General features: G+C 41.1%; 1 protein-coding gene across 2 annotated transcripts in view; it reads left to right on the top strand.

Moving 5' to 3' along the window:
* VGLL3 (vestigial like family member 3) overlaps window positions 1–13,169 on the top strand; it is a 40,300-nt gene that overhangs the window by 12,456 nt on the left and 14,675 nt on the right. For both annotated transcript variants that reach the window (XR_006279500.1, XM_038388087.2), the window contains exons 2-3: window positions 2,733–2,988; window positions 10,050–10,550. Coding sequence is in view for 1 of the 2 variants with exons in the window: in XM_038388087.2 (XP_038244015.1) it covers window positions 2,733–2,988; window positions 10,050–10,550 (757 nt within the window). In the remaining variant the exon portion in view is untranslated. The remainder of the gene's footprint in view (window positions 1–2,732; window positions 2,989–10,049; window positions 10,551–13,169) is intronic.

Below are 13,169 nucleotides of genomic sequence, written 5' to 3'. Positions count from 1 at the left end.
GATTTGAGGTTTAATTCACAACTAATGCAGTAGCAGACCTGAACTAAGCTGGCATTTTGTTAACGAGAGGGTTATTTCAGTAAAAGTCTGCATTAGCAACTTCAACAGTTTAAAACACTTTATTTTTACCACTTTTTGCTGCTTTTAAAAAATTACTTTTTCATTAAATCATTAAAATGATTACTAATTACAGAAACCATGAACTTTAAAACAAAACAAAAAAGAAACAAAGCATTTGTTTAAAGATTTTTTTTTTAAATTAATAACTTTAAAACCATTGTCAACGCTTTCCCTTTTTTTCTTTTTCAAGCAAAATCATTAATGGTTTGCTTTCACTCTTTTATCTCAAACAAGCCCAACACATTTAAGAATTTTAAAGCAAACTTTGGTTTTAAACTTTAAATAAAATTGCTTGTTTGCCAAGGTGCCAGATTGTAAATTCTTAAAGACCACACTGGGCACCAAAAATGGTGTATTAATTTAGATGTAATAAATGGGCCAAAACTGTTAGCATAATCCAGTCACTGTCTTACATTAGGTTTCAGAGTAGCAGCCGTGTTAGTCTGTGTTCGCAAAAAGAAAAGGAGTACTTGTGGCACCTTAGACTAACAAATTTATTAGAGCATAAGCTTTCGTGACCTATAGCTCACGAAAGCTTATGCTCTAATAAATTTGTTAGTCTCTAAGGTGCCACAAGTACTCCTTTTCTTTTTGTCTTACATTAAACAGTGTTAAACAAGTTCCGGGGTTTGGGAGACAGAGACCTCAGCCTGCTTACTACTGTGGGAACTCACCATTTTAACATTTTATTAAAGATACAGGAAAGAGGGGAAAAACAGTTAAAACATTTGAAATGTAAAATTTTAAGTAAGTCTTTTCATTTTAACAACATTTTTTGGTCTCTTTTGCTTTAGATGAGTTTTAGAAGGAAAAAGCTTGTTTGATAATTTCTTAGATATCAAAGATGGTAATAATTGTCCTTTTTTGGGAAAAGAGAAGAAGTTAGTTGCGATGGGCTGGAGCTGCTGTTAAAGTCCGATCCTGCTTCATGTCAGGTGGTGGTTGGGGTTCAGCTGGTGCTTGTAAGGATGATGATGTCATCTGGATCCCTCTCCCCAGCCTGGTTTGCATAGGACATTTCTCAGGATCAGGATGACAAAGTTCCGGGATCCCAGGAAACGATCGAGTGGCAGCCATGATGCTGATGCCGTTTCCAGCACCCCTGTCTGTTCTTTCCTCTTCTCCCCTCTCCTAATTTTTTTTAAGGAAGTGTCAGGTGGACAAGACCATCCCCTCATTATTTTGTCCACCTGTTAGGCCTAGTTTCTAACACACTAATTTTGGTTCACAGATTTTTTCGGACCTACATTTTCCTGTTTACCAATCATGATCTTAACACAGTCGTTGAGTTATGTCAGTAGGCCCTTTGTTTTGACTAATTTAGTTGATCTGTCTCCCTTTTGTACCTTTTCCCATCAACATTTGTTGTTATAGGTTTTTGTGACGTATCATGAACATTTACATACCCTCTGCCATGTACATTGGCCAAACCGGACAGTCCCTACATAAAAGAATAAATGGACACAAATCACACATCAGGAATGGTAACATACAAAAGCCAGTAGGAGAACACTTCAATCTTCCTGGACATTCTATAACAGATGTAAAAGTAGCTATACTTGGAAAAAAAAAAACTTCAGAAACAGACTTCAAAGAGAAACAGCAGAACTAACATTCATTTGCAAATTTAACACCATAAATTTGGGCTTGAATAGGGACTGGGAGTGGCTGACTCATTACAAAAGCAGCTTTGCCTCTCCTGGAATTGACACCTCCTCATCTATTATTGGGAGTGGACTACATCCACCCTGATCGAATTGGCCCTGTCAACAATGGTTCTCCACTTGTGAGGTAACTCCCTTCTCCATGTGTCATTATATAATGCCTGCATCTGTAATTTTCACTCCATGCATCTGAAGAAGTGGATTTTACCCACAAAAGCTTATGCCCAAATAAATCTGTTAGTCTTTAAGGTGCAACCGGACTCCTTGTCGTTTTTGTGGATACAGCCTAACACAGCTACCCCCTGGTACTATATACTTTTAACAACAGTTAGGTTGTTGGCCCAGTTATTACACCAGGTTCCATTGCATACCATGGTGGTAGTATGTGTCAAGTGAGGTGGTGTTTATAGGGAATGGGGATGACAAAATCTGTTCTAAAGTGACCTATTTAAAGTGAATGTTTTAAATTTATACAGTGTGTAGCCCACTCTTCTGTAAAGTTAGGGTCCATGCCTACAGTGTTTGGGGCCTATTCATAGCAGTGAAGATGAGTAAAGACTTCAGGATTGAGCTGTTATCATCTGTATTATGTTTGTTTTTTCAGAGGTGCTGAGGTACTGCAGCTCACATTAACTTTACTTGGAGTGGTGGCTGCTCAGTACCCATGAGAAATGGGACTTTAATGAGTGCTTGAGGAACAGGAAACTCTGAAGTGGGACTGGTTGAAAAATTTTGAAAACTTTCTATGAAAAACAGGGACAGTCTTTTTTGTGAATATGTTCATTAAAATGTTCCTTTTTTTTCTACCAGCTTTACTCTTAAGACATTATGCAATGTGTATATTAAATATATGTAATTTCCTTTCAGGAAACTGGGTGTTGTGCTTCCATAAACTGCCACTAGTGATGCATCTTCTTGTTTTGTTTTTGTTTTTGTTTTTAATCCCAGAAGAAGTTAGCTGTTTACAACAAGATGCAAGAGTCCCTGGAGGTGACCCTTCCCAGCAAGCAGGAGGAGGATGAGAAAGACCAGCCCGCTGAGATGGAATACCTTAACTCTCGCTGTGTCCTTTTCACCTACTTCCAGGGAGACATTGGGTCAGTAGTGGACGAACACTTCTCAAGAGCTTTGAATCAAGCCAGCAGCTTCAACCCAGAAACTGCCCTTTCAAAAAACAAGGCAGGGCTAAGTCCTCTGTGGAGAGGTAAGAGAAGCAATAGTTTGACTACATGCTGTCTAGCTTACGCAGTCGATACGTTTTATGACGACACATACTGCATTATGGCTGGAATCTTGCTGATTTATTTGCGGTGGAAATATGCCCATGCTCCAGAGGATGTGGAAGCAACAAGGAACTTCTTGGAGGTGAATGGCTGGAATTGATGGGCAGGGAGCAAGATTCAAAGATGTACAGGCTGTAGGCTTTTCAAATTCCCCCTGGCATTCAGTGGGGCAACTGAAGGCTTTGAGGAACAGGAAGGAGCTAATGTGGCTTCAGAAGGAACTGCTGTGAGATCTAAGGTATAACTTTAAGCCCCAAAGTTTGAAAAAATTGGTCATAGAGGATAAAGGGCACTAGCCAGGGACTCAGGAGGCCCTGGTTCAATTCCCTGCTCTGCCACAGACTTCCTGTATGACCCTGGACAGGGTCATTGGGTCTCTGTGTCTCAGATCCCCATCTGTAAATTGGAGATAATAGTACATTGCTTCCATGCTGAGGTGTTGTGATCATAAATATGTAAGCAGGGTGTGAATGAACTCTCCCCTGATAGCAAGCTGTGAGGGGGAGAAACTTCAGGAGCAAACTGTATTTACATGAACACACCTACTCTGCTTAGATATCCAGCAGATAGAGCAGTGATCAAAGTGATCAACTTTGGTGGTGTTGGGTATTACAAATCACTTTATTACTGAATGCAGGGATAGTGAAATGCAGTTATCAATGTTGTTGTATTTATTATATGAATAAAAGGGAGTAGAACTATGCTTAACCTGTCCCAAATGAGGGGGTCACCCTCAGCTGAAAGAACCTTGTTAAGCAAAGGGCTTGAATGCCAGAACCCTGTGAAAGTCAGAGGGGTGGTGACAGGTGTCCCAGCCAGGAAGTGTGGACTCTCCCTAAGGGTCCCTTGTTTGGTTTAACTTGTTCTTCCCCACTGTTCAAAGTCAGAGCTAAATAGGCTTCATTGGGAGCCTTTGTTATTTTAAGTGCTTAAATGAGAGATGAAATCACTTGTGGTGGGACAGCATTTCTACCCATCCTGCTAAAAGCTGAAAATCACTAAGAGCTGACAGTCACTAAGAGACTGACCTGCAGAGATCACAGCAGAGAGGCAGGTGGCAGCAGAAGGTAACTGACAGTCAGCCAGCAGGAGCAGCAAGCAGTTGGCCTGGCCGGCGAAAGTGGAATGTGCGACTGGCAGGGCAGCCAGCCAGAGCAAGCGCTCAGATGGCGGAGCAAGCAAGGTGCCTTCTTCCCTGGGTGGGAGGTGAACTCACACAGATGCACCTCTGAACCCTGGGTCCTCATTGACCAAGGACAACCACCATGAGTGGAATATGTGAGGGAGCAGAGAGGGGCACAGAAAAGGAACTTTTGCTTGTAGAACTCAAGAACATGAGGCGGAAGGTACTGCCCCACTCACTCTGGGGTGGGTGTTCTGCTCACTGTTTTATGATTATGGATCCTGCTTGTGGCATTTTCCCTAATTGTCTGGTGACTTCCCTCCTTTCATTAAACATTTCTTTTCAACATGCAGACTCTGTGCTTGCGAGTGGGGAAATACTGCCTCTCAAAGGCAATCAGGGATGGGGTGTAATTTTCCCTGGTTACTGGGTGGGGGCTTGAGCCAGTTGTATTGTTGAAAAGGAACCCCTAGATATTGACAGCCCTGGTTGCTGCTGGCTCCACCTGGCAGAAGGATTACAAATACCGTGGAGATTGTGAGGTGTTTGTATACGATAGTAATGTGGACTAAATAAGTACGTAAAGTATGTGTCTGTCAAAGGATGAACAAACAAGCAGTGTGAGTTTTATAAAGAGCAGATCTTGCCAGACAAAATAGATTCCTTGTTTTGATAGGATTACAAAATTAGTGGATGAAGACAGAGTAGTAGAAATAATATATTTGGATTTGGTAAACAAAGCATTTTATACAGTGTTTCTCACAACCTTACTCAAAATAATTGAAAGCATCTTGTGATGTTGTATTGAAATTAGCAGAAGGGCTGTAAGCCAACAGTGGTGAGAAATGGCTACATATCAAGTTGGGTTAGTGAGATGCCATGGGGATCTGTGTTGGGCTGATCATGTTTGACATCTTAATTAATGATCTGGAAGAAGGAACAAACAGCGTATTAATGAAATTCATGGTTGATAAAAGAGAGGATTTTTGAACACCATTGGGAAAAGGAAAAGGACTGTCCACATGCAGACCTCACGCATTTTGTGTTGGATGGGAAGAGTCTGTCACATCTGTGGCATCATACGCTCTTCACTCCTTCTCCAGCACCTCCCTGTGGTTCTAGGACTACAGCTGGTTAGGAATTTTCCAACTTCTTGTGTCAAAAAATGCCAATTCATTGAAACCAAATCCACTGAACCTTTTTGCAGAAAAGGGTCAGTTCTGACAAAACTTTATTTGGGAAGATTTCTCCAGTCCAGGATGAGAGATGGAAACAGATGGACACATGTGCCCCAGAATAGCCAAAATCCTGGTGGTCAGGGCACTCATCTGAGATGTGGAGACTGGGTTTAAGTCCATGCTCCAAATCAGATGGAGCAGGGACTGGACCCTGGGTCTCCTACCTCCCAGGTGAAAGCCCTGACCACTGGGCTATAGGATATTCTGGGGTGTTTCGGTCTGTTGGTTTTTTGGGGAGGGGGAGTTCATAAAATTTTTGGAAGGTCTTAGTTTGTCCCAGTGCAGAATCAGATTTTTTTTTTTTTTTTCAAATCTTAAAACTAATTCCTGATCAGCTCTATCCATGTCTCCTGAGGGACTTTGCAGGGGTACAGAATAGCCCAGCATACACATGCCTCATCCAATATTGTCTTTTGACACAGAATACCCCATGTAACCAGTGCTGTTGCAAAGATCCTTCTGCCCTGAAATTATTCCATGGATGGGGGAGGAAAGGAGGGTATGCATCCCTTCTGGCCCCTTTGCACCAGTCTAGCTAGTGTAAAGGTGCCCCCACTTGAATGCTGAAAAGAGCTCTTTGATTCTGCAGATTATAGTCAGAGAAATAAGTAGCATACTTGTTTTTCAAGGTAAATTAAGATGAAATAGATATTTGTCATGCCCAAACTAATCTCTCAGCATTCTAGTTTGAAAGAAGGAAAAAGATAGTCACTCTGATACTTCAATCTTCCAGTTCATTCATTAAGGTTAATGTGCTCTATTTAGCTAATGTATATTAGTTTGTATGGAGGAAGTTTATGCTTTGTTAGGTTGGAGATGTTAACATTATTAATAATAATCAAGGGTAGTTTGGAGTTTCATTCAATTTCATAGTCAACAAACTCCTTGAAAGGTCAGCAAAAGAAATAAGCAGTGCATTTATAATTTCCTTGTGGAAAGATACAGAGAAAAAATTGGGAGTGGGTAGGAGTGTATTGTACATTATCCTTCCTGCATTATCTCTCCTGAATCCTGAATTAGGCATAACAGTTGGATCCAGGAAATATTTAAAGAGCTCCTGCTTTTGAGATGGGGGCGAGGCGCTAGTTGTGATTAAGGTTGAATTGAGTTTTGCACTCAAAAGGATAAGGGTTGCCGTTTTGGGGAGGATGCCTTGTATTTTGCATCAATAAGAAAGAGTGCAAAATAGAAGGCATCCTCCTAAAAATGGCAAGCCTTATCCTTTTGATAGTCAAATTAATTCATAAGAAAATCATTTATTAGTTTGAACCAAAATTAATTTAGCACCAGTGTCAGACATTTTTGTCCTTAAGAAATCTGAATAACACAGGTTCTTCAAAATTCCCTGAAATCTTGGGCATAGACTACATTGCAAGATGTTTTTAAGATTAATCATATTTTTTCCCATTATTCTTCATAACTGAAAGTTTTTCTCAGGTAGCAGTAACTGAAGAGTAATGTTATACTGCAGAGAATTCTAAAAAAAATTGTCTCCTTTCTTAGCATGCAAGCCTGGTACACTGTACGCTGACCACCATTAAAAAGTTAACAATTTCCATTAGTTTACCCCTATGGTATCTCAGATATTGCAGGCTCTTGACACCTCTCCCCTCATATTGAGAAAAGGAAATGACTGTGGTAAATCTGTTGGCAAATGGTGTGTGTTTTGTTTTGTTTTTTATGGAGGCCAATGTAAGCTGATTGGTATTTTTGTTTTCTTTCATAGGGACAGTGTCAGGTTGACATCAACCAGATGGCCAAATTGACATCTCCCCTGCCCAAATGATTGTCTCACCATTAAAATGCCATCTTAGGATGTAGGTTTTTTCATAGGTATCTGACACTGTAGTGTCTGTAAAGACTATTGGTTATGTTCACTCATTCTGAAAAGTAAGGGAAAGGAACAACTTTCTGCTACAATGGAAACTGACATTCCCATGTGTGTTGTTTTTGGGCTGTGGCTCAACTGAAAGGCTTATAGAATGTATAATAAACATTTTTGTTGGTAGTGTCATTTGCTTACATAGTGCTCATAAAAAATGCTGGCTTGGTAGTCCTCCTGTTTATCCACAAGTAGAAGTACAGCATGGGCAGCCGAAGTGCAAACTTCTCCACTGATACACTTCCACCCTGAGTGGTAGGAACCACCTTGTCCACCAGAGACCTCCCTGGATGATTCAGTCCCTAGGACTCTTAACTGAGTCTGACAACAAGAGCCAACTACTGCCATTGGTCGACTTGTTCAGTGGGAACTGGCTTGCAACAACCAGATATTTGATCTACTCTATACCTGTTTCAGAGTAGCAGCCATGTTAGTCTGTATTCGCAAAAAGAAAAGGAGTACTTGTGGCACCTTAGAGACTAACAAGGGTAGTTTCATGCATCCAATGAAGTGAGCTGTAGCTCACGAAAGCTTATGCTCAAATACATTTGTTAGTCTCTAAGGTGCCACAAGTTTATCTGTTCTATATTAAAACTTTTTTTTTGCCATCATGAATTCAATCAGATTGGTAATGAAGTGGTTGAAGGTTTTTTGCCCCATTGTTAGTAACCTAGAATTATCCAAGGGATGACTAGCATTTGAACATTAATTTATTTGTTTGGTGTGTGTGTGTCTTGTTTGTTTTTATGTGGTTGTTCAGATTTGGAGCTTTTCAGCATTGATAAGAGTCACAGTATTTCACTCACACACTCACACACATGGGGATGGATTCCTCAAAATACTGGCAATGAGCTGAATAAAATAAGGGTGTATTATCTTGCAAAGAGAAAGAAGCACCGGGAGTGAGGAACACTGTCACAGGGGAGAATATATGGGTGGGGGAAGATATTAAACTCTGTTGCCAACTCTCCAGGCAAGTTATTTAAACTCTTTCCCTCAGTATGCCCATTTGTAAAATGGAGAGAATTCCTAAGTCACAGGGGTGTAGTGAGGCTTACATCAGTCATATTTCTGATGCACTTTATGATCTTCTAATATCAGGTGCTTTAGAAGAAGATTATAAAAAAAAATGGAATGCAGCCCCATTAAATAAAGACGCATGGAGTATTTTACTAAATAGCCCTGTAACATTCAAAGCAGTTTGGCATGAAGGTAACTCTTGCTTTTGTGCATATAGTGTTTGCCAAAAAAAATACCCATTATAGAAGTTTATTTCATACACAATAAGCTAAAGTTATTAATAGTGGCTAGATTCAAAGCCACTGAAGTCAACAGAAGGATTCTAATGGACCTTGAATCAGCCCATAAATATGTCTTAATGGTGCAGACAAACAAACAAAGCAATCTTACAGTTTTTATTTTTAAGACTGTTTTTGTTTAAAGTCAGCAGAGTGCAGTTTAATGGCTTTTGAAGCATCTATTCATTTTAAAAGAATTCTTCACCTAAGTCTCTTCGGGGATCCTTGTAAAAAATGAATAGTTCTCAATTAATGTAAGTATTGTTATAAACTTTATATGGGGCACAGAGGATTCCCTGACTTGTCAAACATAAAACTTCACCAACTTCCCCCCCCCATTGGGTATTTTTATGACTGTGTTCTTTCATAACAGGGTGGAGTCCCATATTTTAATCTATTTCAATCTTTGGCCCCAAACCCCCTCTATTCAAAATGGGGCTATTCTTTTAAGTAATACTTAAAAAACATGAGTTTTTTGACAAGGAAGCTAGTAGATTGGAGGTATTAGTCACTGAATCAAAAACACTAACCACTGCTTACAAAGAGGGACTGTTTAAATGTGATTTTATGATACAATGGTATTGGAATTCTCCTTCAGCATAAATTGAACCCCAATTGTGAATGTAAATAGGTCTTTTATTTCAGATTTTTGAATCCACTTCCAATTAAATGGTTTGTCCTATTAAAGTTCTTTAGCTGGAGTTCACCCAAAGTTGTGTAACAAACTAAAGTTCTTCTTGGTAACTTGACAGAGAGAGGACTCAGAATATGAAAAGACAGATTTATTTTGCATGCAGCTTTTGAGGTTTATACCTTGTTTTTAGTAAAGTTGCAGGATAACAGCAATTGCACACTAGACTTAGAGCCAAATTGCAATTCTATAAGGAAGTAACAAGATGTATCATGCATGACCTACCCCACCAATTTAACAAGGTAATCAATTTAACAAGATCTTTTATCCTGCCATTATCCATATACAGAACTAGTAGCAAATGTCTATTTCAGACATCTCTATTCACCAGCCTAGGAAAAGCTTTATACTGTAGCAGTAGTGGTGGATTCTCAATCATTCAAAATCTCTAAATGAAGACTGGATTCTTTCTAAATTATTTGCTCTAGTTCAGACAGAAATTATGAGCTTGATGCAAGAATCATTGGGTGAGATTCCATGGCCTGTGATGTACAGGAGATCAAACTAGATGATCAAAAGGGTTCCTGATGTTCTTGAGGTATATTAATCTAACCTGTTACTTAAGGAAGGATAGATTAGAAAGACCATTCAATGAGCCTCGTGTGGACTACTCCACAGGTCCTGACTTGTTCCTGTGTAATGCAAACTGGTGACAAGCTACTTCATCCACTACTTGTGCTGTGTTTTTGTTTTTAACTGGTAGTTCTAATCTGTCAATTGCTTTCAGTATTTATACTTTTTTTTTTCCAGAGAGCTCAACAATTTCAAGCCAACGGAGCAGTTTCCCAACTTCATTTTGGACCAGCTCTTATCAACCTCCACCTCCACCATGCTTGAGTGGAGTCCACCCTGACTTCCCAGTCACTGCACCAGGCACCTTCCACACAGCAGATCCTAGCAGCTGGCCAGGACATAGCCTTCATCAGACTGCCCCACCTCCTCCCTCTACTGCATCCGAATCCTGGCATTATCCTTTAGCATCTCAGGTTAGCCCTTCATATGCGCACATGCATGATGTGTACATGCATCACCATCACCCCCATCCACACATGCATCATCACCATCCCAGCTCTCACCTTGACCCACGATATGGATCCCTATTGATGCCTTCAGTACGTGCAGCCAGGATTCCTGCTCCACAGTGTGACATGACAAAGACAGATCCTACTACTGTCACCAGTGCTACCTCAGCATGGGCTGGAGCCTTTCACGGAACCGTAGATATTGTGCCAAGCTTCGGGTTTGACACAGGTAAGGTGATTTGCTCATTTCTGTGGCTTGACTAACTGGAGTTATTTGCAGTGACTAAATAGATTCCCTGCACTTAACTCAGAGCCCCTAATCTAATCTTTCAAATACTTTTCTGCTTGTGACTGTGACGGGTTGGGTCACAGAAAACCCCTTGGGAACTGCCAACTGATGTGCTGAGACTACTTCTAAGTCTGTTTTCCCTGGCAGCTTGGGTCTTCAGTGCCCTGCCTGGTTTGAACCAGACATGCTAGCTGGTTGCAACCCCAGACCCAGGTCTGAACCACATCCCCTAACAGCTGCAGGCTTAACCAAAAGTGGCTTAAGAAGTGTTCCTGTCTCTAACACTCGGATACCCAGCTCCCAATGGGGTCCAAACCCCACATAAATCTGTTTTACCCTGTATAAAGTTTATAAAGGGTAAACTCATAATTTTTTTGCCCTTTATAACACCGATAGAGAGGTATGCACAGATGTTTGCCCCACCTCAGGTATTAATAATATGCTGGGTTAGTTAATAAGTAAAAAGTGATTTTTTTTAAATACAAAAAGTAGGATATAAGTGGTTCCAAGTAATAAGACAGAAGAAAGTGAACTACCAAGCAAAATAAAATAAAGCATGCAAGTCTATGACTATACAGTAAGAAAACTGAATACAGATAAAACCTCACCCTCAGAGGTGTTCCAGTAAGTTTCTTTTACAGACTAGCCTCCTTCTAGGCTGGGCCCAGCAATCACTCACACTCTCCTAGTTACTGTCCTTTGTCCCGGTTTCTTTCAGGTATCCTTGGGGGTGGAGAGGTTATCTCTCTTGAGCCAGCTGAAGACAAAATGGAGGGGTTTCCTAAGGCTTTACATAGTTTCTCCTTGTGGGGCTAAACCCCTCCCTCCACCTGTGCAGAATTACAGCTACAAAATGGAGTTTTGGAGTCACACGGGCAAGTCACATGTCCATGCATGACTCAGAACTTTACAAGCCAAGCCACATAGCCAGGAAAGCTCAGATGTGGATTGGCATCTATCAAGGTCTATTGTCAGCTTAAGTGTTTCTTGCTTGGGCACTTAACTTGCACATTCCTCTCTAAAGAAGCTATCCAAATGCCTTACTAAGGCTACTTAAAATCAAACAAGTATACAGCCAATATTCATAACTTTGAATACCAAACTGATACATGCATACAGATAGGATGAATAGATTCAGTAGATCATACCCTTTACAGAGATACATTACATGGCATATGTAGCATAAAACATATTCCAGTTATGTCATATATACATTCATAAGCAAATTTCCATAAAGCCTTATGGGGTGCAACATCACAGTGACTTCTTCCTACTGATGCTCTCACTGACTTTCAGTAGGAACTGGGCTCCTAGCATTTGGCCTGACCCAGCCAAATGATTTACAAGAAGCATTTTGTTTTTTAAAAAAACCTTGCAGGAAATAATGAATGAATTCATAAAGAAGTATCCAGGCAGTTTATGTATTCATTTTACATAGGGTGCCTGATTACCACACCTATCTTCTGTAAAATGGAACAGTTTGCAGCCTCCTTCATCTGTAATATGGGGATGGAATGTAAAGAGACCACAAGTGCCAGCAAGCACTGTCTTCATCCTAAAAGTCTTGATAGGAATCATGTAGACTCCAGACTGATGTCTTTATATTAGACATCGTTCCATAATGACTGTACTGCACTCTTCATAGGTGAGATGATAGCACCTACAGGCCACACTTAGAATACAGTAACTCCTCACTTAAAATCATCCCAGTTAACGTTGTTATGTTGCTGATAAGTTAGGGAACATGCTCATTTAAAGTTGTGCAATGCTCCCTTGTAACGTTGTTTGGCAGCCACCTGCTTTGTCCACTACTTGCAGGAAGAGCAGCCTGTTGGAGCTAGTGGTGGGGGGCTTGAAACCAGGGTGGGCTGGCAGCCCCCCATCAGCTCCCTGCTCCCCTAAGTTCCTGGTGGGGCAGCAGGCTATCAATTGCCAGACAGTTCAGATGTCCCTCCCCCCACTGCCATGTGCTGCTCCTGCCCTCTGCCTTGGAGCTGCTCCTGGGAGCCTCCCGCTTGCTGTGCAAGCGAGGGGGGAAGAGGGGTGCTAATGTCAGGGTGTCCCCCTCCCTCCGCTCCTTTACCCCATCCACAGCCAGTGCAGGGGGACGGGACACGACGGAGCTCAGGACTGAGGGAGCTTGCTGGCAGCGGCTGCTGTCTCAACTTGCTGATCTACTTAAAAAGGCAGTGTATTTAGAGGGGGGTCAGCGTTCTTAAAGGGGCAATGCATGTCTCTCTCACACAGGGTATATGTCTGTCTCTCTCTGCCATGCTGTTTCCCCTCCTTCCATTCCTGCTGCCTTGTAGAGTGTGAGGCTACATTAACAACCTGTTAACCCTTGAGGGCTCAGCCGAGTGCTAGTTCATCATTTAACTGTAAGGCATTCCTTGGGAAATATCCCGCCCTCTGATTTCATCATCTCAACCAAGCTTCACAGTCATCATTGCTGGGTAGAGTATTAAATTGTTTGTTTAAAACATATACTGTATTTACATATATGATGGCTTTTGTCTGTTGAAAAAAAATTCCCTGGAACCTAACCCCCCCCCCATTTAC

The sequence above is a fragment of the Dermochelys coriacea genome, chromosome 1, assembly GCF_009764565.3.
Source record: "Dermochelys coriacea isolate rDerCor1 chromosome 1, rDerCor1.pri.v4, whole genome shotgun sequence".
Classification (NCBI taxonomy): domain Eukaryota; kingdom Metazoa; phylum Chordata; order Testudines; family Dermochelyidae; genus Dermochelys; species Dermochelys coriacea.
Note: the sequence above shows the minus strand (reverse complement) of the source record. Positions and strands in the feature narration are given on the sequence as shown.